The sequence below is a fragment of the Phalangium opilio genome, unplaced genomic scaffold, assembly GCF_054372755.1.
Source record: "Phalangium opilio isolate 3A_F unplaced genomic scaffold, DU_Popi_V2 ptg000089l_1, whole genome shotgun sequence".
NCBI classification, from domain to species: Eukaryota; Metazoa; Arthropoda; class Arachnida; order Opiliones; family Phalangiidae; genus Phalangium; species Phalangium opilio.
The window spans coordinates 5,167,892-5,193,525 of NW_028324194.1; the positions used below are offsets into that span (position 1 = coordinate 5,167,892).

Consider the following 25,634-nt stretch of genomic DNA (forward strand, 5'->3'; position numbering starts at 1 on the left):
ACTATTTTAGTTCCAACTGGAAATCTTTAAACTGCAAACAGGACTTCGACCAACGGCATCGACGAACATTTAACCATAATACTGTTGTGGAAAACCACCAGACCGATAATTAAAATTTTTCCACATGGTTTGCATCGTTACATGCTTTACGGTTATTTGTGTCATACAATGGATCAATGCTAGCTAGGCAAATGTTCTCGTTAAGTCCATGAATATAATTGCACGGTAGCAGCCTAAATAATCGGTATATAGAACTGAAACGCAAAATGTACTGTTTTAACGGAGCCTCCGAAATGAACTAGGCCCATGCATGTCGCGAAGCGAGAATATTTTTTTAACAAATTTAGTTCGCCGTGGTTTTACGCTTGGGGGCGCTAATATTACCGTAAAATAAACAAAGTTCAACCCCGTGACCCTGTCGACTGCTTAAGTATTTGGGCCAAGGTCGCGGATTGTAAGTATACGTTTTTATTACTCTTACTGAATTATTTTAATTGAAATAATTTATTTTGTTGTCATCAATACAATCTAGACGAAAGATTCAATAAAAAGTGAATAGCCCCAAAACATTTACGTTAATTTTAGGATTAAGCTTTTCTGTATCAAAAGAATTTTATGACTGGACCCCTAAAATATCAACGATAATTTAAGGAAGACCCCTGTCACAACGGTAATATAAGCGCCATCTCGTACACATATATGGTGAAAATATTTTTCTTAACAAACTGGATATTTCCCCACTTAAAATTTGACGTGCATGGGCCTAGTTCATTTCGGAGGCTCCGGTTTTAACGTTGCGTTGGTGCAGGTGTACCTCGTATGAGCAGTTCTCAAAATAGCAACCGCTATTCTGAAAAACACCGGGATTGTTCAAAGATGCTGTTTTAGAAAAAGCGGCTGCTATTTTGGGAAAAAAAGGAAAAAAATCAAATCATTATTCTTCGATGAAATTAAAGAAATATTTTATTTATGGCTTCGAAGAAATATAATACACCGATATTCTATTACAATTCCAATACTAGTTTGACAATAAGTTAAGGAATACGAAAAAGAAACTCAAATGAGTTGTAAACTTTTACTAAAATTAAGGTTCATTACAAGCTCGAAGCAAAAAATCAATTTACACGTATGTGTAATTTGTTTTTATATTTAGACGTATAAATAATTTGTGGACATTTTCATTTACGTATATGTAAGTTGTAATTATATTTATACGCATATTTAAGTTGTGAATATATTTGTACGCATATTTAAGTTGTGAATATATTTGTACGTATATGTAAGCTGTGAATATATTTATAAGTATTAGAAAGTTATTTAGTAATTAAACGTATATGTAAGTTGTCAATGCATAATTATACGTATTTTTAAGTTGTGAATATTTAGTTTTATGTATATGTAAGATGTGAATATTTAGTTTTATGTATATGTAAGATGTGAATATTTAGTTTTATGTATATGCAAGTTGTGAATATTTAGTTTTATGTATTTGTAAGTTGTGGAAATTTAGTTTTAAGTATATATAAGTTGTGAATATTTAGTTTTATGCATATGCAAGTTGTGAATATTTAGTTTTATGTAAATGTGAATATATAATTATACGAAATTGTAAGTTGGGTGGATATATTTACACAAATATGCAATTTCGTAATATATTTAGACGTATATATAATTTTGTATATTTTCCTATATTTAGACGTATACATATTTTGTGTATATTTAGACGTATATATAATTTGTGTATAATTTTACGTATATATAATTTGTGTGTAATTATACGTATATATAATTTGTGTATATTTTAATATATTTATACGAATATGTATACGTTGTAGATGTATTTACGAGTTTAAAAGTTGTGAATATCTTTACACACCCACACATACATATATATATGCCATTGTTTCTATTAATATCATTTAACATTTTATGTCATGCAATATGACATTCATATTAAAATCAATATACAAGTTGACTTCTGAGAGCGATTGAAGTCAGTATTTTTATTCCTATTGAAGTAACATTACTCACTGACCCTTAACCTTTTTCTGGTCGAAAGTCAAACGTTTGTTATTCGAATGAGTGTTCTTGGTGCCCTCTAGGATTGACTAAAAAGAGCAAACCTCCAAAATGCAAACAGAGCTTCAAAATACTCTATTACCATACGCGTGTCGCTTCCTTCTAGATTTAGTACTACTGCCTTTGAAAAGGTAGAAATGCAGGAACTCGTAGATTAATGCAAGTACCGAGACTAGTAAAGCCGCTAAATATAAATAAATGGGCATTAAAATGTCTCGAAAGGAAAGGCCTTTGATTTCGCTCTCTGGTTTACGCCATTTCAGTAAATCCACGACAAAGTTGTATTTGAAGCTTCGAGTAGTCGACCATTTTGAGTGGAATAGAATGTGCATGCTGAAAGAAATGCAAGTGAGTTTAGTTCGGAAGGATGATTCAAAAATTGAAGCTCACTATTTTGAAGGTAAGTTTTTGCAACATTCAATAATGCATGCAGTGCACGGAGATAGGAAATTCTATGATTCTATAATTCTACTTATCACAACTTACAATTGGTCAAATAATTTCATAAGCCGCTTGTTTTGGCAGGCTTTGTAGGAAATTGCAAAAACCAGATAGTCCTCACTAACGGGCTTTGAAAAATAAAGTTTTGGTAGTTTGAACTTGTCACTCGATTCGAGACCCATTCCTGCCGCGATGACGAAGTTGTGCATAGAGAAGAAATAAACATTGTTTTCTTGCATATCCGTGTAAAACTCTTCATTCGCTAAATCAAATTGCATGATGTATTCAAAATTATCTTGAATGTATCGAAAGTACTCATTCTTTTCAGCCTGTGTCCAACGAAAATAATGATAGGTTAGTGTTAGTTCATTGCTATATTATAGATATTAACTGTGTTTGACTGAACTGGCAATACATAGCAGTAAAACCTACTATCCTTAAAAGTTTACTCCATTGTAGAATTTCCTTCTTTCTCTTTGTGTGTATATTATGCAACCATGTTTTTCATTAAGCTTTGTCCATGAAGGGATTTCCACACTAAGCCTGTGCCTTGTTTACAGGTGGGTCCCGTTTACAATGCACAGAGGGGTGGTGGGTAGCCCCTATGCCACCCCTAACCGACAGCGGGGAAGAGGGATTTGTTCCCAGATTATCACCCGGTGCCACAGTCCGGGATCGAACCCGGGATCCTCTTGCTGCGAGGCGAAAGCGCTAGCCACCCCACAATATTAAATAAGATACGAGCAATGAAGAATTCATAATGGCCCTTATACATTGGCTTCTCCTTTAAGCACCCACCAGATAATGGGAGTATCTCTGTTGCCTATTGGATGAGTAGTTCCACCTGATGGATTCGACCAATAAAGATATTTCCTCGTCTGTCAAGTCGGGGACTACTCCTATTGGACGGCTAATACCACCTAATGGATTCGACCAATAGGGATATTTCCTCGTCTGTCACGTTGGGGACTACTCCTATTGGACGAATAGTATCACCTGATGGATTCGACCAATAGAGATATTTGCTCGTCTGTCGCGTCGGGGACTACTCGATTTATAAGAAGAGAGATACCGTAGAGCTTTCCCTTGACAAACCCACCCACATTGTTATCACATTCTTCCCGAAACTGCCAGAGTACAGGAACTGTGATGGAAAAATTATCTTACTTACCTTGATCCTAAATAATCGGTCTTCAAATTGGCCCTCAATCGTGAATGGTTTCCATTTCTGGTTTGGTCCAAAGTCATATACCGATTCCACGTGCTCATAGGAAACGAATGAAAATGCCGACTTCATAACGCTGGTTATTTCATTAATGATGAAAAAGCTGCTCATAATCCATAATCCACAAATGAGTCGTAATCCACTAGCCTTTGGGAGCCTCGGAAATGCTGCTCAATGAAAAGAAATATATTACTAATGAACTACCAGATCCCACACATAATATAATTTCTGGTTTTTCAAAGGGGTCAAACCAGTTACATTAAAGGGAAAGCTCAGGTAGCATAATTATACCTTAAACGAACGGCCTTATTTAATATAATAGGAAAAATAATTATACAAAAAAATTATATCTTATTACACACTAATTAGCATTTAATTAGTCTTAACAGGAATGTATGGAGGGGTTGGAGTGGCTAAGGTCAAATCCTAATCGGCGTGAAATGATCTTGGAAACAACTGGCGTGGCTTAATTTACGCTAGTGACGTCATAGCGTGACGTAAAAATCGTATTTACCACTTAAATTATTTTCATTCATTCATTGGCTGCCAAAAAAACTTGTTTGCTATAATTCTCCACCCTCTACCCTAGGTCCTCTGCCTAGGCTGAAAGAATCGAATATGAACGCGAACGGCGGCGAATCAGCGCATTTAACTTTAAAAAATCTAAAAGGTCACTTCTGCCATGCCTTTTTTAACGAGTCATTGTTACATTTGTACCAGTTGTATTACGCGCCTTACATTAGTACCTTAAAACCTCCCTAGACGGCGCCAGCCTAATCACAAACACTATAACAATTATTAGCTACATGAGGCAAAGAAGATACACGCCCCGGGAATGGAAAGTGTAGCTTCCTCTAGTGTAAATTTTTGTCTGGCCCCTCCTAGTACACTCCAAAGGCTGGCTCGGTTTGCCGAGGTATTTCCGGCTACATTGAAATAGCATAGACCGGAAGTTCCTTGGTCAACCCAACCCCCAGACATACCTTCCATTCCTGGAGCGTATATTTTCTTTGCATGAGGGACTGGCAGTCCAGAGCGGATCTCCAGCCCGCAGTGCAGCTAGGAAGAACGCCTCTTAGCCGCAGTTTGTAACAAAGTTTATTGTGTATCTCTTGATTAAAATAAGCTTGATTTAACCTGGCCCATAACTGTGTATGTGAAGATCTCATTTACTGGTAAATTAATCTAACAGTCATGACATTTTTCGCCTTCGGTAGACAGCTAAACAGACGTAGGGGGAGGAGCTACACTTCTAAAAATAAGGACTCGCCTTATGTTTCCACCATCAAGGGTACAACAAGAGCCCCCTTAGCCATTCCAGCCCCTCCATACATTCCTGGTCTTAAAAACGAGGACTACCGCGTCATCCGCCATTGTTTTAGCGGCGTCTGCTAAATCGAACCTATTATCTCTTACCTCTCTCAGCCTTTGAGAATCCAACCAAATCCTGCAGGTGTAAGTGGTTCGATTTAGCAGACGACACTAAACCAATGGCGGTGCAGTAGTCCTCGTTTTCAAGACTAATTAAATGCCAATTGTTTTGTAATAAGAGATCTTTTTCTAAGTTTTTCCTTTCACATTTCTTTCAATGTATAATGTCACAAGTAGAATAATCTTACATCTTAGATCATCTCCTTTTGGTATAATGTTATGCTACTTAAAGTTTTCCTTTAACACTGAACAATTGAAAAGTAGCTAGAGAGAACCGTGCACAAAATAACTCAGTGAAGCCTTCAGCTTCATTATCATGCTAACTATCAAATGATTTTGCTAACACAAAATTAAATTAAAAATTAATTAACGAAGATCTTTTGAAAACCTCACTGATGATTTTCAAAGATACTATTAAGGAATCTCAGTATGTAAAACAACGAAAAATGAAGTATTACGCTCAAAAAAGAATATCATAATGGAATTCCAAATTTCGTCAAACAATTTCTTCTTGAATTTTCGAGTACTGTAGGTTTTTTTCCCTTGGCGGATATTATCGAAGACGTTTTCCGATGAAATTAGCAGAGATACAGATAATATACTGAAAACAATGCCAAGGAAAGTCTAAAAAGAATAATGGAATTAGTCATTTCAATCGACCATTTCCAAATTGTATATAGAGACAGTTGTAAAACACGATTCAGCAATTTTAATTACCCAAATATCTAAGGCATCGAAACTCATCATGGTTGAAGAAACTTTCTTCGGTTCGTGACTTATCATAGATATTGGACTGAAATATGCAATTTTGCTAATAGCTGTGTAGTTGTCTCCCACTCGAGATGACAAAGTTTGCATTATCGAAGGATAATATAACATGTCGAGATCCTATTGAACACGATATATCATTACAATAGAGAATAAATTTTCCGTCTAGACGAGAATATTTTTATGACAAGAGAAAATACTCTTAAAACGTGACCGCATATCGCGGTCAGCTTACCGTCAGCAAGTGAAAGATTGAAAAATTATATCAGTTGTCAAATTAACGAAAGAAAAAAAAACTAATCGTTGATTTTTTCTTTTTGAAAAATTCACTATCCCCCCAATCATTGACGTCCGTAGCCGATGTAAAACGCGACAAAGAGGGATTATTCCATACGTCATGTGACGTATTAGGCTATTGAACGGTTTTTTGCAAACTTTGTGTTGTGTCTTCTGCTTACTGTTCATGGAAATGGATGTGCGAGGGCCTGCTAACCGAAATAAGAGAAAACTCTGACCAGTAACTTAGCCAAGGCTTTAAAACTCAATATCTTTTTAAGCTTCATAGATATAATCGAAAAAATTTTATAAAATACTATCAGACATAATTCTTTCTCATTCAGTCGCTGCTACACCAGTTTTATAAACATTTCGGAAATTATCCATCAAATTATCTTCTCGAAATCATTCAGGGAGATAAGTTCCCTCCATTGCTGATACGTCACAAATTACGATGCCTCTTCGCTTACAATCGTGACGTCAAACTGGAAGTTCCGAAAATCGTTCAGTGGCGAATGCGCATTCAACGGAGCCTCCGTTGAGCGTTACTGGACGCAGCCCATATGGTAGTAAAGCCGAAAAATGGTTCCTCAAATCCGGTTAATCTCTCTTGTGATTGGTTGTGAGCCTCGACCTTCAGAGGCTGCCCCACCTCGGTGTTACCCAGTCCCCACTTCCGAGAATTCGCGACTAGAACCGTCGACCATAACAAAAGCAAAGGCGCAGTGATTGGCCCAATTGTATCACCTGTCGGATAAGGCTGAATAACACGAAAATGTCCTAACACTATTTTCCTGGAAAGAAGGAAAGACTTTCGTTTTGCTTGAGTTGCAGCGTCAATAACGACTTTTCTAAAAAAAACTTCGCAGACACTTTTTTAAAGAATTCGGCCGCTCTGGTATTTTGTGCAAATTGAAATGTCTCTCGTAAATACCGTGATATTGTTGTTGTTACCAGGGATAGATTTAATTTTAGAAGTAGGAATGGAGAACGGTTAGTATTTCCAACTCGTAACGAAAAGTTTAAATGTTGATCATATTGGCTCACTTAAACTACGTTTTGATGACGATCCTGACGGGGACGGCGAAAAATACGTTTTTCCTTTATATCTCAGTCGCTATATGACTCGCCTCTTCTTTCATACCCCTCCGTCCCATGGACTTTGACGCGTGCCCAGATTACTCTGTTCTCTATTCCTTCTTATATAATTAAATCTATCCCTGATGTTACTATATTTCTTATAGCATCTGTTTCTACAAACTTGATTCTACGTTCCCAATCCTTTCATACTATAATATCTCAAATCCAACAAATGTATAAAACCAAAAACTCTAATTGCGTTTCATTTTTAATCATTACCCTTTTTTATTTATTTAAGTATGAATTTACTCACACTCGGTAATTCACTTTTTCCATCAAACTCTGAAATTTCATCTTTGGTTACATCTACCATAGTTACACTGTATTACAATAAAATCAGCCATCATTATATTAGTTCTTTAGGTACTTTTATAGAAGTGCATGATACCGCTTACTTTTTGCAAAATCTTTCAAGATATATCTTAACATGCTTGTAATATACAGCAGTGGCTTGACTGAAAGTTGAGATCTAAGGAATCCAGAAAAAAAATTAGACCTTATTTTAAGAGGAATATTTTATCATCAATCAATTTAAATTCGCATAAATTATCTTTAACCATAAGTTTATAAGATATGTTCCATAAGTATGACACTACCTATACTTCGTAATGCAAGAGACTTACTGAGAGCTAGTTCGAGAACGACAAGCCAGAATTGACTACACTGGGGTTTGCTGACCACCTTGATGACAAGCTCTCAGTAACCAGTGAAAAACTTATGAAACATATCTTATGAACTTATACTTTAACTTACATCAAGGACTCCTAACCGAATTGATTTTACAAAGGTAGTGTTCGATCTGAAAGTTACACTGCGTCAGTATGTTCAAAGATAGTATAAGTGGTAAAAAGTTAATCTTACTTAATCATATTGAAAAGCTTCGGGGTTTTTACTGAAAACCAAATACACTTTTTATAAGATTTACACGAATTTCTTTTGCAAATGTGTTGGCGTCAAACTAGGGAGAAGATATGTCAAAACAGAAAGTTTGTAGCTGAGGCCTAATCTAATGCTGTTTTCCAATGACTGATAGCAATCCGCCACTATAAGCAATATTAAATTAGACATAAATGCATTTAATGCAATTTTAAAGGAAATAGCTTTCGCTCTCACGCCAAGAAAATAACTCCATAGAAAATTCCATTGGAAAACGGCATAAGCTAATCCGTTCGCAGCTAATAAATATTTGTCAATGAAATCTAGAAATAGGTTCGCTAAAACAAATTTCATGTTAAGCATTAGATATTTTTCCATTCTTACAAGCAAAAACTATTATAGCTTTTTCGAAGTCAAAACAGGGTGAAGTGCATTTCAATCGATTTTCTGTACGCTGGTTCTTGATTGGAGAAAAGAGTTTGATGTATAACAATTCCATATTATAAAAAAATCTATGTTTGGATCAAGGCCGAAAAAAAACGGATATGAGTGAGGTTTATCAATTGACTGAAGTATCAGATATTGCATGTTTTCTTTACTTATTTTTTACCTCTCCGAGTGACTATGACGTCAAGGAGAGGTATTACATAATCATGATCTTTCATGTACCCGAATATGTTTTAAAGTGTCTCTTCAAAATAATTAATTTCATGATAAAATGTTTTTGGAAAATGGAATTGTTCTTGAAAAACCTACAAATGTAACTTTTTCATTTAATCCTTTAACAGTATAATCAGTTGATTGAATAAAGTGGTAATTAAGGATTAAATTAATAAAAATAATTGCAATATCTGAAACTTCATATCGTTTCTTTTTTGACCTTGGTCCAAACCAAGACTTTTTTATAGTATCTGTCACTTCAGTCTTAAGTCCATGAATATAATTGCACGGTAGCAGCCTAAATAATCGGTACATCGAACTGAAACGCAAAATGTACTGTTTTAAACGTTGCGTCGGTGCAGGTGTACCTCGTATGAGCAGTTCTCAAAATAGCAACCGCGATTCCGAAAAACAGCGGGGTTGTTCAAAGCTGCTGTTTTAGAAATAGCGGCTGCTATTTTGGGAAAAAAGGAAAAAAAATACAAATCATTCTTATTCGATGAAATTAAAGAAATATTTTATTTAAGGCTTCTAAGAAATATTATACACTGATATTCTATTACAACTGCAACACTAGTTTGACCATGAACGCTGGATCTCTAAAGGGACCGGAAAACGCCCGCCTTCCACTGTACAACCGAATCCTCTCTAGCATAGCGTCGGGGGATGGGATGGGGGTTGTGAATTTGGGAACAGTCAAGGCCATTCGGTCTTTTGTGATTCTGAATAAACCTATAGGGAGAGGGCGTTTGTCAGGGAGGGAAAGAACATCCGACGTCATTTTATACCTCTACCTAGGGGAGCGTTTGTAGGCGCGATACTGAAATTCCCCCGTTAGGGGGATGGAATCGAGGTAAGAGATATAAGCCTATGACGTAGCAAGAATGGGTTTGCCCTCTCCCTATTGAAGAGAAATTTAAACGACCATGGCAGTACCCGTTTTTTTTATTTTTATTTTTTTACAAAGCAAACGTGCTATAGAGAAAAATCTATTCCGTTTACCAGTCCCTTTAGAGATCCAGCGTTCATGGTTTGACTATACGTTAAGGAATACGAAAAAGAAACTCAAATGAGTTGTAAACTTTTACTAAAATTAAGGTTCATTACAAGCTCGAAGTATAAAATCAATTTACACGTATGTGTAATGTGTTCTATATTTATACGCATATTTAAGTTGTGATTATATTTATACGCATATTTAAGTTCTGAATATATTTGTACGTATATGTAAGTTGTGAATATATTTATAAGTATTAGTAAGTTATGATTATATAATTATACGTATATGTAAGTTGTCAATACATAATTATACGTATTTGTAAGTTGTGAATATTTAGTTTTATGTATATGTAAGTTGTCAATACATAATTATACGTATTTGTAAGTTGTGAATATTTAGTTTTATGTATATGTAAGTTGTGAATATATAATTATACGAAATTGTAAGTTGCGTGGATATATTTACACAAATATGTAATTTCGGAATATATTTAGACGTATATATAATTTGTGTATACTTGCTATATTTAGACGTATACATAATTGGTGTATATTTAGACGTATATATAATTTGTGTATATTTGCTATATTTAGACGTATACATAATTTGTGTATATTTAGACGTATATATAATTTGTGTATATTTTCCTATATTTAGACCTATACATAATTTGTGTATATTTAGACGTATATATAATTTGTGTATATTTTCCTATATTTAGACCTATACATAATTTGTGTATATTAAGACGTATATATAATTTGTGTATATTTAGACGTATATATAATTTGTGTATATTTTCCTATATTTAGACGTATACATAATTTGTGTATATTTAGACGTATATATAATTTGTGTATATTTAGACGTATATATAATTTGTGTATATTTAGACGTATATATAATTTGTGTATATTTTCCTATATTTAGACGTATACATAATTTGTGTATAATTAAACGTATACATAATTTGTGTATAATTAAACGTATATATAATTTGTGTAGAATTATACGTATATATAATTTGTGTAGAATTATACGTATATATAATTTTTGTATAATTATACGTAATTTGTGTGTAATTATACGTATATATAATTTGTGTATAATTATACGTATATATAATTTGTGTATAATTATACGTATATATAATTTGTGTATAATTATACGTATATATAATTTGTGTATAATTATACGTATATATAAGTTGTGTATAATTATACGTATATATAATTTGTGTATAATTATACGTATATATAATTTGTGTATAATTATACGTATATATAATTTGTGTATAATTATACGTATATATAATTTGTGTATAATTATACGTATATATAATTTGTGTATAATTATACGTATATATAATTTGTGTATAATTATACGTATATATAATTTGTGTATATTTATACGTATATATAATTTGTGTATAATTATACGTATATATAATTTGTGTATAATTATACGTATATATAATTTGTGTATAATTATACTTATATATAATTTGTGTATAATTATACGTATATATAATTTGTGTATAATTATACGTATATATAATTTGTGTATAATTATACGTATATATAATTTGTGTACAATTTAGTATATTTACACGAGTATAAAAGTTGTGTATATCTTTACACACGCACACATACCCACCAATACATATATATATATATACCATCGTTTCTATTAATATCATTTAACATTTTATGTCATGCAATATGATATTCATATTAAAATCAATATAAGTTGGCTTCCGCGAGCGATTGAAATCAGCATTTCTATTCCTATTGACGTAACATTACTCACTGACCCTTAAATGTTTTCTGGCTGAAAGTTAAACGTTTGTTATTCGAATGAGTTTTCTTGGTGCCCTCTAGGATTGACTAAAAAGAGCAAACCTCCAAAATGCAAACAGAGCTTCAAAATACTTTATTGCCATACACGTGTCGCTTCCTTCTAGATCTACTACTACTACGTTTGAAAAGGTAGAAATGCAGAAACTCGCAGACTAAAGCCAGTGTCGAAACTAGTAAAGCCGCTAAATATAAATAAATGGGCATTAAAATGTCTCGAAAGGAAAGGCCTTTGATTTCGCTCTCTGGTTTACGCCATTTCAGTAAATCCACGACAAAGTTGTATTTGAAGCTTCGAGTAGTCGACCATTTTGAGTGGAATAGAATGTGCATGCTGAAAGAAATGCAAGTGAGTTTAGTTCGGAAGGATGATTCAAAAATTGAAGCTCACTATTTTGAAGGTAAGTTTTTGCAACATTCAATAATGCATGCAGTGCACGGAGATAGGAAATTCTATGATTCTATAATTCTACTTATCACAACTTACAATTGGTCAAATAATTTCATAAGCCGCTTGTTTTGGCAGGCTTTGTAGGAAATTGCAAAAACCAGATAGTCCTCACTAACGGGCTTTGAAAAGTAAAGTTTTGGTAATTTGAACTTGTCACTCGATTCCAGACCCATTCCTGCCGCGATGACGAAGGTGTGTGTAGAGAAGAAATATACATTGTTTTCTTTCATATTCGAGTAAAACTCTTCTTCCGTCAATTCATATTGCGTGATGTATTCAAAATTCTCTTGAATGTATCGAAAGTACTCATTCTTTTCAGCCTGTGTCCAACGACAATAATGATAGGTTAGTGTTAGGTAATTGCTATATTCTGGGATTTTCTGCAGTTGACGGAACTGGCAATACATAGCAATGAAACCTACTGACTCTAAGGGAAAGTTTATTGTTGCATTTTCTTCTTTTTATTTGAAAGGGTGTATAAAATAATATGTCAATGAAGAATTAATATTAAATGAATGAATGTTTAGTGACCTAAATCATCCCTTTTGAATCAGGGAGGAACCCGCAAGGGTTCACAGGTCCAAAAAAAATTGATAAAAGAAAAATTGTAACAATCAAAGATTCCGACAATAATAATATCAATAACAATACCGAATTGGCTAAAGACAAAGAATCGCGTCGCAATAATGGCCCTAAAGCGTTAGGCTTCCCCGTTAAGCATCACAGAAAAGGGGAGTATCCCTGTTGCCACCTAATGGATTCGACCAATGGGGATATTTCTCCGCCTGTCGCGTCGAGTACTACTGCTATTGGACGACTAGTACCACCTGATGGATTCGACCAATGTGGATATTTTTTCGTTTGTCGAGTCGGGGACTACTCCAATTGGACTCTAAGTACCACCTAAAGGATTCGACCAATGTGGATATTTCTCCGCCTGTCGCGTCCGGTACTACTGCTATTGGACGACTAGTACCAAATGATGAATTCGACCAATAGAGATATTTGCTGTCGCGTCGGGGTCCACTGCTCTTGGAGGACTAGTACCACCTAATCGATTCGACCAATGGGGATATTTCTCCGCCTGTCGCGTCCGGTACTACTGCTATTGGACGACTAGTACCACCTGATGGATTCGACCAATGCGGATATTTTTTCGTTTGTCGAGTCGGGGACTACTCCAATTGGACTCTAAGTACCACCTAATGGATTCGACCAATGGGGATATTTCTCCGTCTGTCGCGTCCGGTACTACTGCTATTGGACGACTAGTACCAAATGATGAATTCGACCAATAGAGATATTTGCTGTCGCGTCGGGGTCCACTGCTCTTGGAGGACTAGTACCACCTAATGGATTCGACCAATGGGGATATTTCTCCGCCTGTCGCGTCCGGTACTACTGCTATTGGACGACTAGTACCAAATGATGAATTCGACCAATAGAGATATCTGCTGCCGCGTCGGAGTCTACTGCTCTTGGAGGGCTAGTACCAGGGGCGTCGGAAGTGTTTTGAAGTTGGGGGGGCTCGGGCTCCGATGAAGACCAAGGAGGATGTATGGGATGACGCCCCAAACCTGATCCGGAGCGTCTTTTGAAAGCTGTTGTCGTAATTTACACAAGTATAATTTTAAATAGTATAATAACAGTAGTAATACAAGAAACTTCACTAGATCACAGCCCACTCGATCATGCAAGTTGCACGCGCTATAGAAGCCCCTTCAAACAGCCAAAAGTCAAGAATATGACCGATTAGTACTCCTTGGTCAAACGAGTCTAAGAATTAGCATTATGTCTATGGGAAAATGCCGTTTTTTGGAGTAAAATGGGTGTAATTTCGATTTTTGTGGATCAAATGTCGTGACATTTTAAGAAGAGGTGCGTAGTAACTTTTTCTAAAGTGCTAAAATTTTGAAGTTTCAAGCGTGAATAGTTTTTCAGTAAGAAAATAAACACTAGGCCCAACCGATAACGTTCGTCAAAGCAGTCTAAAATTAGCATTATGTCTATGGGAAAAACGCCGTCTTTTGGGGTAAAATGGGCGTAATTTCGCTTTTTGTGGATCAAATGTCTTGAAATTTTAATGAGAGGTGCGTAGTAACGTTTTCTAAAGTCCTACAAATTTTGAAGTTTCAAGCGTGAATAGTTTTTTAGTAAAAAATTAAAGACTAGGTCCAACCAATCTAGCTGATAACGCCTGAAGGGAATTCCCTTCTGATAACGTTCTTCATCAAAATACTGTATTTAATATCTCATATTTGATTTATTATTACAATTAACTAGTCGTTAAAACTAATTAGCAAATATGTGAAAACCAAGTACTACAAGTATTGGGGGAAAAATTATTTATTTTAAAAATTTGCCCAGCGCGTTTTAAAATGGATGGAAGTCATCCAGAGTTGAAAAAACCACAAACTGAAAGTTTGATAATTTTTAGAAAAATAACTATTAGTCCTAAGCCTTTCAAAATATTTTCAAAATTTTTAGTGTACTTTAATTTACAAATAGTAAAAAAATCAGGAAGCTAGTTTGTTCATCAACTCGACAATTCCCCCTAACATTTCAGTGCTTTTTGTCTCAAAAATCTAGATTCGTTCATGTTTTTACTAGCTTTTTCACTACATCCTCTCGATTCTTGAAAATGCATGTGTTTTGAATTCTTTGAACGGTCTTCTATAGCGCGTGCAACTTGCGTGATCGAGTGAGCTGTGGCTAGATATAGGGCGATCTTTTATATTACTTCTAATATTAGGTTGACTAGGCGTAATTGCATTTCATTAGTTTACAATTTTTTGTAATGCAGTAGGTCTTAAAATATAGAATTTTTTTATTTTTAATCTAAAATTTAATACCTAAATGAATACAAACTAAGAAAATTAAAAACCAAATGTGAGGGGGCGCAGCCCCCTCACATTTCGTTACAGCAGGGGCTTGAGCCCTCCCTGCCCCCCCGGTTCCGACGCCACTGGCTAGTACCACCTAATGGATTCAACCAATGGAGATATTTCTCCGCCTGTCGCGTTGGGGACCACTGCTATTGGACAACTAGCACCACCTAATGCATTCGACCAAATGGGGATATTTTCTCGTCTATCGCATTGGGGACTACTCCTATAGGACGATAAATAGAGATAGTCCCTGCGCCTGGCGGGTGTTTCGCAGAGTAGCCTAAAGGTTTTTCTTCAATATTAAGATGAATACAGTCTACCAATTTGATAAATTCATTATTTTACAGGTTCTTTCGAATTGAAAGAAGAACGTTCAACCGTAGAGTTTTCTTTTGTTAAGCCTCAGCTTAAACCCACCCACATCGTTATCACATTCTTCCCAAAACTCCCAGAGTACAGGAACTGTGATGGAAAAAATATCTTGCTTACCTTGATCCTAAATAATCTATCTTCAAACTGGCCCTCAATCGTGAATGGTTTCCATTTTTTATTTGGTTCAAAGTCATACACCGATTCCACGTGCTCGTAGGAAACGAATGAAAATGCCGATTTCATAACGCTGGTTATTTCACTAATAATGAAAAAACTGCTCAGAATCCATAATCCACAAATGAGTCGTAATCCACTAGCCTTTGGAAGCCTCGGAAATGCTGCTCAATGAAAAACATTTCATTGATAAAGAAATGTATTACTAATGAACTACCAGATCCCATATATTATATAATTTCTGGTGGTCAAACCAGTTAACTTAAAGGAAAAGGTTAGGTAGCATAACGGCCTCTATTTTAATGTAATAGAAAAAATATAAAATAAAATGAACTAATAAGCATTTAATTTGTCTTAAAAACGAGGACTACCGCTCCATCTGCCATTGCTTAAGTGGCGTCTGCTAAATCGAACCACTTATCCCTTACCTCTCTCAACCTGTGAGAGTTCAACCAACCCCTTCAGTGATAAGTGGTTCGATTTAGCAGACGACACTAAACATGGCGGCGCAATGGTCCTCGTTTTCAAAACTAATTAAATGCCAATTGTTTTGTATTAACAGATCTTTTTTTAGGTTTTTCCTTTCATATTTATTTCAATATATAATGTCACAAGTAGAATAATCTTACATCTTAGATCATCTCCTTTTGATAATGTTATGCTACTTGAAGTTTTCCTTTAACATTGAACAATTGAAAAATAGCTAGAGAGAACCGTGCACAAAATAACTCAGTGAAGCCTTCAGCTTCATTATCATGCTAACTATCAAATGATTGTGCTAACACAAAATTAAATTAAAAATTAATTAACGAAGATCTTTTAAAACCTCACTGTTGATTTTAAAAAATACTATTTATAAATCTCAGTATGTAAAGCAACGAAAAATGAAGTATTACGCTCAAAAAAGAATATCATAATGGAATTCCAAATTTCGTCAAACAATTTCTTTTTGAATTTTCGAGTGCTTCTAGTTTTTTTCCCTTGGCGGATATTATCGAAAACGTATTCTGATGAAATTAGCAGAGATACAGATAATATACTGATAACAATGCCAAGGAAAGTCTAAAAATAATAATGGAATTGATCAGTTCAATCAACCATTTCGAAATTGTATATAGAGAAACCAACACAAAGGTCCGAGGCCGCAATTGCGGTATTCTCCCTCGCGCCAACAAGCAACGCCAGACGGAGCCCGAGTTCACTACACGCGGTAGGCTAAGCAAATCGTACTGGCTCTAGCGGTGCTTCTTGACTAGACGGAGAATACTCAATGGCATCCTCACCCCTGAGTGCTGGCTTTTCTTTATGTAAATTCCGAAACGGTATATATATTGTAACCTTCCGTAGTATAAATGACCTCCTGAGTTTCTACTCCAGGGGTGTAAGGTTACATAGAGGATTAACACCCAGTGTTAATTCTGACCTTTCCCGTACTATATAAGCATCGACTGCTTATCATTATTTAGTCAGTCAGTCTTTCTTCACTACTAAGATGTAGTAGTTCGCTTGAGCGAAGGGCTTTGCCCTAGTATTGGACTTCATCCGTTAATAGTAATTATGTTTAAACTTTTAAGTTCTTTACTTTGTACTAAATGCAAGTCGGCATTTAATTATAATTTAGTTAGTTTAATAAAGTATGATTGAACCTAAGGAACAGTGTAGTTATTCTTAGTAGTAGCCAAGGCTTTTATGGCCACGTGGGGCGAGTTTAGAAATATCGCAAGCGTGGTTACAATATATAAAAAAACTTATTTCAATCATAACAAACACGCGTAATTAAATCAACGACAAGTTGAGAACCCATCTATGGAACCAGTAAAACCTTCAAGAATTGGTATTATTCATGGGATATTTAACTTTCCCATAAAAAAACTAAGGCAGTATGTAACAGTTTGAACGAGTGAAGCGATAAACTTTTTACACGTTTAAGTAATATTAGGAAACCGTAAAAGAGATATTTGAGGAGCTAGTATCAACGCAAACAACCCTACCGAAACACTGAAAATATTTTGTTGACTATAATGGGGTACAGAGATCTTATGAAATCACTTTGCGTTTCCTAGAGCAGGCGACTAAAAAAGATTGTTCCAACTTCCGGACCACGTTCACAGACAGTTCACAGAAATTTGAAAAGTTTATTTTTATTGCGCAATCAAGTTAGACGCCAATATGCATTTGCTTACCAAACAAGTTGGGAAATCAAAATAAACCTCTCCGAGTCTAGACGAGAGCTATCTACCCACTTAAGAGGTATTTCTTAAATAAATAAATATAAAATCTTAACCCTGACCATGATTATAATGGAGTAGAAGCCAAAATAGCTCCCTATGAACTGCGAACGCGGTCCGGATATTGCGAACATGCTGCTCCGATTTGCCAACTGGGAACGCGGTGACAGACACACACAGAGCCGTCCAGTGTAATACCTCTTCGTTGCGTCATTGTCACTTGGAGAGGTAAAAATACCAACAGTTATTCAGGTAAATAAGTAGGTAGATAGTTCTTCTCTCGACTCGGAGAGGTAAAATTTGGTTTTCCCAACTTGTTTTTAATAACAACTTATAACCAGATATGATGTTTGTTCAATATTTTTCCCGAATAACACTGTATGGAAATTAAAAAGACATAATGACAAAATTCTTGTGATCTAGTTAAGTTCGCAATACGTTTGTTTAATCGTATGGATGGGTTCTCAGTTTTAAAACAGTGCACAGTTCACGATTCAGCAATTTTAATTACTCAAATATCTAAGGCATCGAAACTCATCAAGGTTGATGAAACTTTCTTCGGTTCGTGACTTATCATAGATATTGGACTGAAATAGGCAATTTTGCTAAAAGCTGTATAGTTGTCTCCCACTCGAGATGGCAATGTTTGCAATATGGAAGGATAATATAACATGTCGAGATCCTATTATACACGATATAACATTACAATAAAGAAAAAAAATTCCATTTAGAGGAGGGAATATTTTTAGGACACGAGAAATAATTAAATAAAATTAAATCTATCCCAGCTGTTGTTACTATATTTCTTTAGCATCTGTTTCTACAAACTTGATTCTACATTCCCAATCCCTTCATACTATAATATCTCAAATCCAACAAATGTATAAAACCAAGAACTCTCTAATTGCGTTGTTTTCAAATTTCATTATTAATCATTACCCGTTTTTATTTATTTAAGTAGGAATTTACTCACACTCGGTAATTCACTTTTTCCATCAAACTCTGAAATTTCTTCTTTGGTTATATCTACCATAGTTACACTGCATTAAAATAAAATCAGCCATCATAATCTTAGTTTTAGGTACTTTTTATAGAGGTGATAGAAGCCTTGTGTCCCATTCGACCGAACGCGTTTCCCATTCAACCGAAAACAGCCCAAATGTGTGGTTTTGGGAAAATATATATCAAAATTTAAATATCAAACGTTTTCACTTTTTTTTAAGGATTTTTTTACCCTACAGTTTTCGTTGTATATATATATATTGATATTTGAAATGCAAAATTTAATTTTAAGAGTGATTGATAATGGAGAGAATTGCATTGTTTTGGAAAAGGTGGCAGCTAACTATTAGGAGAATATTTTGGAAAAGGTGGCAGCTAATTAGTAGGAGAATGTTTAGGAAAAGGTGGCAACGAATTATTGGAACCATTGTTTTGGAAAGGTGGCAGCTAACTATTAGGAGAATATTTTGGAAAAGGTGGCAACGAATTATTGGAACCATTGTTTTGGAAAAGGTGGAAGGTAACTATTAGGAGAATATTTTGGAAAAGGTGGCAGCTAACTAGTAGGAGAATATTTTGGAAAAGGTGGCAGCTAACTATTAGGAGAATATTTTGGAAAAGGTGGCAGCTAATTAGTAGGAGAATTTTTTGGAAAAGGTGGCAGCTAATTAATAGGAGAATATTTTGGAAAAGGTGGCAACTAATTAATAGGAGAATATTTTGGAAAAGGTGGCAACGAATTATAGGAACCATTGTTTTGTTAAAGGTGGCAGCTAACTATTGGGAGAATATTTTGTAAAAGGTAGCAGCTAATTAGTAGGAGAATGTTTTGGAAAAGGTGGCAGCTAATTAATAGGATAATAACCTAACCTAACCTAACCGAACCGAACTTACAATTTCCTCCTCTGGGTTTGAACCCGAGCATCTGAATTAAAAGCCTGATATTCTACCATGCTGCTGCGGTGATTCGAAATCCTCACAGACATTTAATTAACTAATTCTTTCAAATAAATTCCCATTCAGCAGAAACGCGCCATTGGGCTGGAAATTTAAATATATTCTCCATAAAAAACCAAAAAGCGGTTTCGGTCCAATGGGACTATACCGATAGCCTTGCATGATACCGCTTACTTTTTGCAAAATCTTTCAAGATATAACTTTACATGCTTGTAATATACAGCAGTGGCTTGACTGAAAGTTGAAATCTAATGAATCCAGAAAAAAATTAGACCTTAATTAAGAGGAATATTTTATCTTTGATAAATTTAAATTCGCATAAATTATCTTTAACCAGAAGTTTATAAGATATGTTCCATAAGTATGACACCACCTATACTTGGTAATGCTAGAGACTTACAGCTCGAGCTAGTTCGAGAACGACGCGAAAATTGACTACACTGGGTTTTGCTGACCATCTTGATATTTAGTCTGTGCTAAGCCTCATCAGGCATCACTTTTCAGAAATCTATGACGTCACTTCAAGACAAGCTCTCAGTAACCAGTGAAAAACTTATGAAACATATCTTATGAACTTATACTTTAACTTACATCAAGGACTCCTAACCGAATTGATTTTACAAAGCTAGTGTTGGATCTGAAAGTTATTCTTCGTCAGTATGTTCAAAGATATTATAAGTGGTAAAAAAATCACTCTTACTTAATCATGTTGAACAGCTTCGGGGATCTTACTGAAAACCAAGTACACCTTTTTAAGAATTACACGAATATTTTTGCAAATGTGTTTGCGTCAAACTAGGGAGAAGATACGTCGAAACAGGAAGTCTGTAGCTGAGGCCTAATGTAATGCTGTTTGCCAATGACTGATAGCAATCCGCCACTATAAGGAATAAAAAATTAGACATAAATGCATTTAATGCAATTTTAAATGAAATAATTTACTAGAGATGGGCCGATACCAGATTAAACCGATACCGATATGATCCGATACTTGGGAAACCGATACGTACCGATACCGATATTTTACCCGATCCTTCGATTAAACCGATATCAAACCGATACCGATATGGTACCTTTAACTGTTCTAAAATCATTACCCTTAATCCTTACTTCAATAAATTTATTTATATTATAATTTTTTTACCACTGCTATATTTATAATAGTGTGATATGAACGGAAAACGTAAGTGAGTAGCCCTACGATGCGTATCCTTTAACAGTGGTAAAACGAAATGCTCGTAAATACCCCTTAAAAGAAGTACAGAAAGTCGGAGTGAATAGCCCCTCGATGCCCTAACAAAAAATGATAACCCGTAATCCTTACTTCAATAAATTTAATTACATTATAATTGTAACATCCACGGGACCACAAGCTAGTACTTTCTTTTGTTTTTAAAATTATTCTCGACAAATACACCTATTTTTCAATAATGAATGAATGAATGAATGAAAATTTATTGTGCATATAAAAAACCACGAAGGTTCACGAGAATATACACAGTTGTAATATACACAGTTGTAATATCATATTTGCATTTCCTAACTGTCAAGAGTATCAAATGGAAGATAAATAAAAAACAAACCAAGTGAAACCTTATTAATCCAGCTCCTTGTATTTAACATTAAATATATCAAAATTATCGCCAAAACTGTTAACTGTAATTTGCATTCTTTTAATTGGATTTAAGTGGTTAAGGGATTCTCTAAATGTTTTTCTAAACCTTCCAGAGCTGGGGACTAGAAAGTCCAACCGTCCTAGCAGATCTGGAAGAGTTATCCTATTATTAATTAATTTATGTAGAAATTTAACGTCGTTAATACGGAGAATGTGAGCTATTGTTGGAATGTCCAAATACCCTAGTAAAATATGGTAATCATACGGAGCCTTTTTCATGAAATAAGTATGGCAATATTCTATAAACTTCCGTTGCACATTCTCAAGTAGTACCTTTAAATATCTACTACAACTACCCCAGGCCAAGCCACCATACAGGACCCGTGATCTCACTAGGGCTTGATAAAGGAGACGGAAATGGTCTAGGGAATTCAATTTCCTACACATCTTCACGCAAACAGCTAGAGTACGGCGACTTAAAGCAACGCATTTATGCACCTGCTCAGTAAAATAAAGTCCTTTGTCAAAGATCACGCTAAGATCTCTCATAGTGGACTTAAGGGGTATGTGAGCGCCCTCAATGCTATAGACATTGAAAATTTCTCTAGCAATTCGCCTTGTAAATGTGACATGCACGGATTTAGTTGGATTTACAGGTATTTTGTTAAGAGAGCCCTTACAAAAATCTTCTTAAGAACTCTTAAGAAAATTCCTTGGGAAATTTCTTTGGAAATCCTTAAGGCGTTCTTTAGGAAATTGGGGAATATTGGCCTCTTTTTCTTTGGAAATTACTTTGGAAATATCTTTGGAATTTTCTTGGGAAATATCTTTGGAATTTCCTTGCGAAATATCTTTGGAATTTTCTTGGGAAATATCTTTGGAATTTTCTTGGGAAATATCTTTGGAATTTTCTTGGGAAATATCTTTAGAATTTTCTTGGGAAATATCTTTGGAATGTTCTTGGGAAATATCTTTGGAATTTCCTTGGGAAATATCTTTGGAATGTTCTTGGGAAATATCTTTGGAATTTTCTTGGGAAATATCTTTGGAATTTCCTTGGGAAATATCTTTGGAATTTTCTTGGGAAATATCTTTGGAATTATCTTGGGAAATATCTTTGGAATTTTCTTGGGAAATATCTTTGGAATTATCTTGGGAAATATCTTTGAAATTCTCTTGGGAAATATCTTTGGAATGTTCTTGGGTAATATCTTTGGAATTTTCTTGGGAAATATATAGAGAAGTGGGTAAATTAATTTAGCCACTTGAAACGAGGATAGTTCTTACATGCAGAACCATATCCCAATACAGGAAGTGTAGTTCTTATACGCTGAACTACACCCCTTATAGAGAGGGAAGTTCTCGCATGCAGAGTGAAGTTGCTTTAAAAGTCAGACATTTAATCGACTTATTAAAAACATCCGTAAACGGCAGAAAGTTTTAAACCTTGTGCAATTGTATGGGGTACTAAGTGGGTTTTGGAGGCTTTAACGGCCAAGCAGTAGATACAGACGTCGTTGTTAAATTTAATAATGTATATTCACTGAGAGTTTTTCGAGTATGAGAAACGCGTTTAACCTAATTTCCTCTACAATGTTTTTAAAAAAATATTTATTTTGGACTCTAATTACGCTCGAAATAAAGATAAAACATGCCATAAGAGAATTAAGCAAAAATTCCGACTGACAGCTTAGATTCCCTGTAAATCTAAACATAACGATTTTAATTACTCTTATTTTACTTTTAATCTATTTTATCCTTTACATAAACACCTCACGGATTATTGAAGGCAAAAAAATATAATAAAAAAATAGGTAAATGTAACATTCCATTTCAGCGCTTGCCTAGCCTTAGCTACGGGACAAGCCTTCGTGAAACGTTTTTAATTTTTTTAACCATCAAGTTAATGTCTATCTAGGAAAACTTTAGCTAAACAATTTGGGTAAAAATATTTTGAGATAATTATATGTAAAGCATAATTGCAATATATCTGGCCCTTTGAAATTAATCTCTTGAATTCCAAACGAATTTCGTTGGAAGATAAACCCTAGATCTTCTCTGGAAAACCAACCCTAGAGCTTCATTGGACATTTATCTCAATAATGCTAACGAATTTCTTTTGGAAATAAACCATGGACCTTCTTTGGAAATTGATCTGAAGAATTCTAAAGAATTTCGTTGGAAAATATTCCCTAGACATTCTTTGGAAATTTATCTCAAGCATTTCTAAAGAACTTCTTTGGAAAACAACCCCTAGACCTACTTTGGAAATTTATCCCTAGAATTCCTAAATAATTTCGTTACAATATAATACCAAGAAATTCTTTGGAAATTTATCTCTAGACTTCCAAAAGAATTTCTTTAGAAAGTAATCCCAAGACATTCTTTGGAAATTTATCTCTAGAATTCCTAAAGAATTTCTTTCGAAAATAATCCCAAGACCCTCTTAGGAAATTTATCTCTAGAATTCCTAAAGAATTTCTTTAGAAAATAGTCCCTAGACCTTCTTAGGAAATTCATCTTTAGAATTCCTAAAGAATTTCTTTAGAAAATAGTCCCAAGACATTCTTTGGAAATTTATCTCCAGAATTCCTAAAGAATTTCTTTAGAAAATAATCCCTAGACCTTCTTAGGAAATTTATCTTTAGAATTCCTAACGAATTTCTTTAGAAAATAATCCCAAGACATTCTTTGGAAATTTATCTCTAGAATACCTAAAGAATTTCTTTAGAAAATAATCCCTAGACCTTCTTAGGAAATTTATCTTTAGAATTCCTAAAGAATTTCTTTAGAAAATAATCCCTAGACCTTCTTAGGAAATTTATCTTTAGAATTCCTAAAGAATTTCTTTAGAAAATAATCCCTAGACCTTCTTATGAAATTTATCTTTAGAATTCCTAAAGATTTTCTTTAGAAAATAATCCCAAGCCATTCTTTGGAAATTTATCTCAAGAATTCTTTAGGAAATTCCATGGAAGTCTTTGGAAATAGTTTCTTTGGAAAATGATCCCAAGGGCTCCGTAGGGTTCCAAAGAAATTCCTTTAGAACTCTTAAGAAGATTTTTGTAAGGGAGCACCATCTTCCCATGGAGTCAAGGTCAATTTGAAGTAATTTACCGTCTAAGTTAGAATTTATACTTTTGAAGACTTTATTGTCATCAGCAAATTGAAGAATACGGGAATGTAAAACCGAAAATTGTAAATCGAAAAGATACATATTAAAGAGTAATGGTCCAAGAGATGATCCCTGTGGAACCCCACAATTAACTTTGTATGTTTTCGATGTGATTATTCCATTGCATTTCAAGACATTGACTCCATTTGGCAGATAGTTAGCAATCCATGCCAAAATATCACCCCCCAAACCAAGGGCCTCTAACTTGTCATGAAGGTAAGAGTGGGAGACGCGGTCGAAGGCCTTGGCCAGGTCAAGGTATACAACATCGACCTGGCCCCGGCACTCGACCTCAGGAGCCACGTAATCCACCCTTACAAAAATCTTCTTAAGAGTTCTAAAGGAATTTCTTTGGAACCCTACGGAGCCCTTGGGATCATTTTCCAAAGAAACTATTTCCAAAGACTTCCATGGAATTTCCTAAAGAATTCTTGAGATAAATTTCCAAAGAATGGCTTGGGATTATTTTCTAAAGAAAATCTTTAGGAATTCTAAAGATAAATTTCATAAGAAGGTCTAGGGATTATTTTCTAAAGAAATTCTTTAGGAATTCTAAAGATAAATTTCCTAAGAAGGTCTAGGGATTATTTTCTAAAGAAATTCTTTAGGAATTCTAAAGATAAATTTCCTAAGAAGGTCTAGGGATTATTTTCTAAAGAAATTCTTTAGGTATTCTAGAGATAAATTTCCAAAGAATGTCTTGGGATTATTTTCTAAAGAAATTCGTTAGGAATTCTAAAGATAAATTTCCTAAGAAGGTCTAGGGATTATTTTCTAAAGAAATTCTTTAGGAATTCTGGAGATAAATTTCCAAAGAATGTCTTGGGACTATTTTCTAAAGAAATTCTTTAGGAATTCTAAAGATGAATTTCCTAAGAAGGTCTAGGGACTATTTTCTAAAGAAATTCTTTAGGAATTCTAGAGATAAATTTCCTAAGAGGGTCTTGGGATTATTTTCGAAAGAAATTCTTTAGGAATTCTAGAGATAAATTTCCAAAGAATGTCTTGGGATTACTTTCT

The 25,634-nt window shown here is 34.5% G+C and overlaps 2 protein-coding genes across 2 annotated transcripts; both read right to left on the reverse strand.

Moving 5' to 3' along the window:
* Positions 1-1,331: 1,331 nt before the first annotated feature.
* Positions 1,332-7,642, reverse strand: LOC149647152 (uncharacterized). Its single transcript, XM_089849706.1, has 6 exons — positions 7,614-7,642; positions 5,894-6,064; positions 5,635-5,800; positions 3,692-3,912; positions 2,566-3,495; positions 1,332-2,412 (listed from the first exon to the last, which is right to left on the reverse strand). The coding sequence occupies exons 2-5, from the start codon at positions 6,053-6,055 to the stop codon at positions 3,490-3,492; spliced, it is 555 nt and encodes a 184-aa protein (XP_089705832.1). The 5' UTR covers positions 6,056-6,064; positions 7,614-7,642; the 3' UTR covers positions 1,332-2,412; positions 2,566-3,489.
* A 3,748-nt stretch (positions 7,643-11,390) lies between these two features.
* LOC149647153 (uncharacterized) lies at positions 11,391-16,571 on the reverse strand. Its single transcript, XM_089849707.1, has 5 exons — positions 16,534-16,571; positions 15,581-15,801; positions 12,240-12,523; positions 11,798-12,086; positions 11,391-11,726 (listed from the first exon to the last, which is right to left on the reverse strand). The coding sequence occupies exons 1-4, from the start codon at positions 16,550-16,552 to the stop codon at positions 11,819-11,821; spliced, it is 792 nt and encodes a 263-aa protein (XP_089705833.1). The 5' UTR covers positions 16,553-16,571; the 3' UTR covers positions 11,391-11,726; positions 11,798-11,818.
* Positions 16,572-25,634: the final 9,063 nt, after the last annotated feature.

Bases quoted from the DNA above. Each gene is read 5' to 3' on its own strand.
- LOC149647153 (XM_089849707.1), bottom strand. The intron at 12,524-15,580 runs GTAAGCAAGATA...CGTTGGACACAG, and splicing joins ATAGATTATTTAGGATCAAG to GCTGAAAAGAATGAGTACTT. The intron at 12,087-12,239 runs GTAAGTTGTGAT...CATTTCTTTCAG, and splicing joins ATGAAATTATTTGACCAATT to CATGCACATTCTATTCCACT.
- LOC149647152 (XM_089849706.1), bottom strand. From the start codon at position 6,055: ATGTTATATTATCCTTCGATAATGCAAACTTTGTCATCTCGAGTGGGA. The intron at 5,801-5,893 runs GTAATTAAAATT...TATTCTTTTTAG, and splicing joins TCGATGCCTTAGATATTTGG to ACTTTCCTTGGCATTGTTTT. The intron at 3,913-5,634 runs GTAATACTTCAT...TTCATTGAGCAG, and splicing joins TATGATATTCTTTTTTGAGC to CATTTCCGAGGCTCCCAAAG.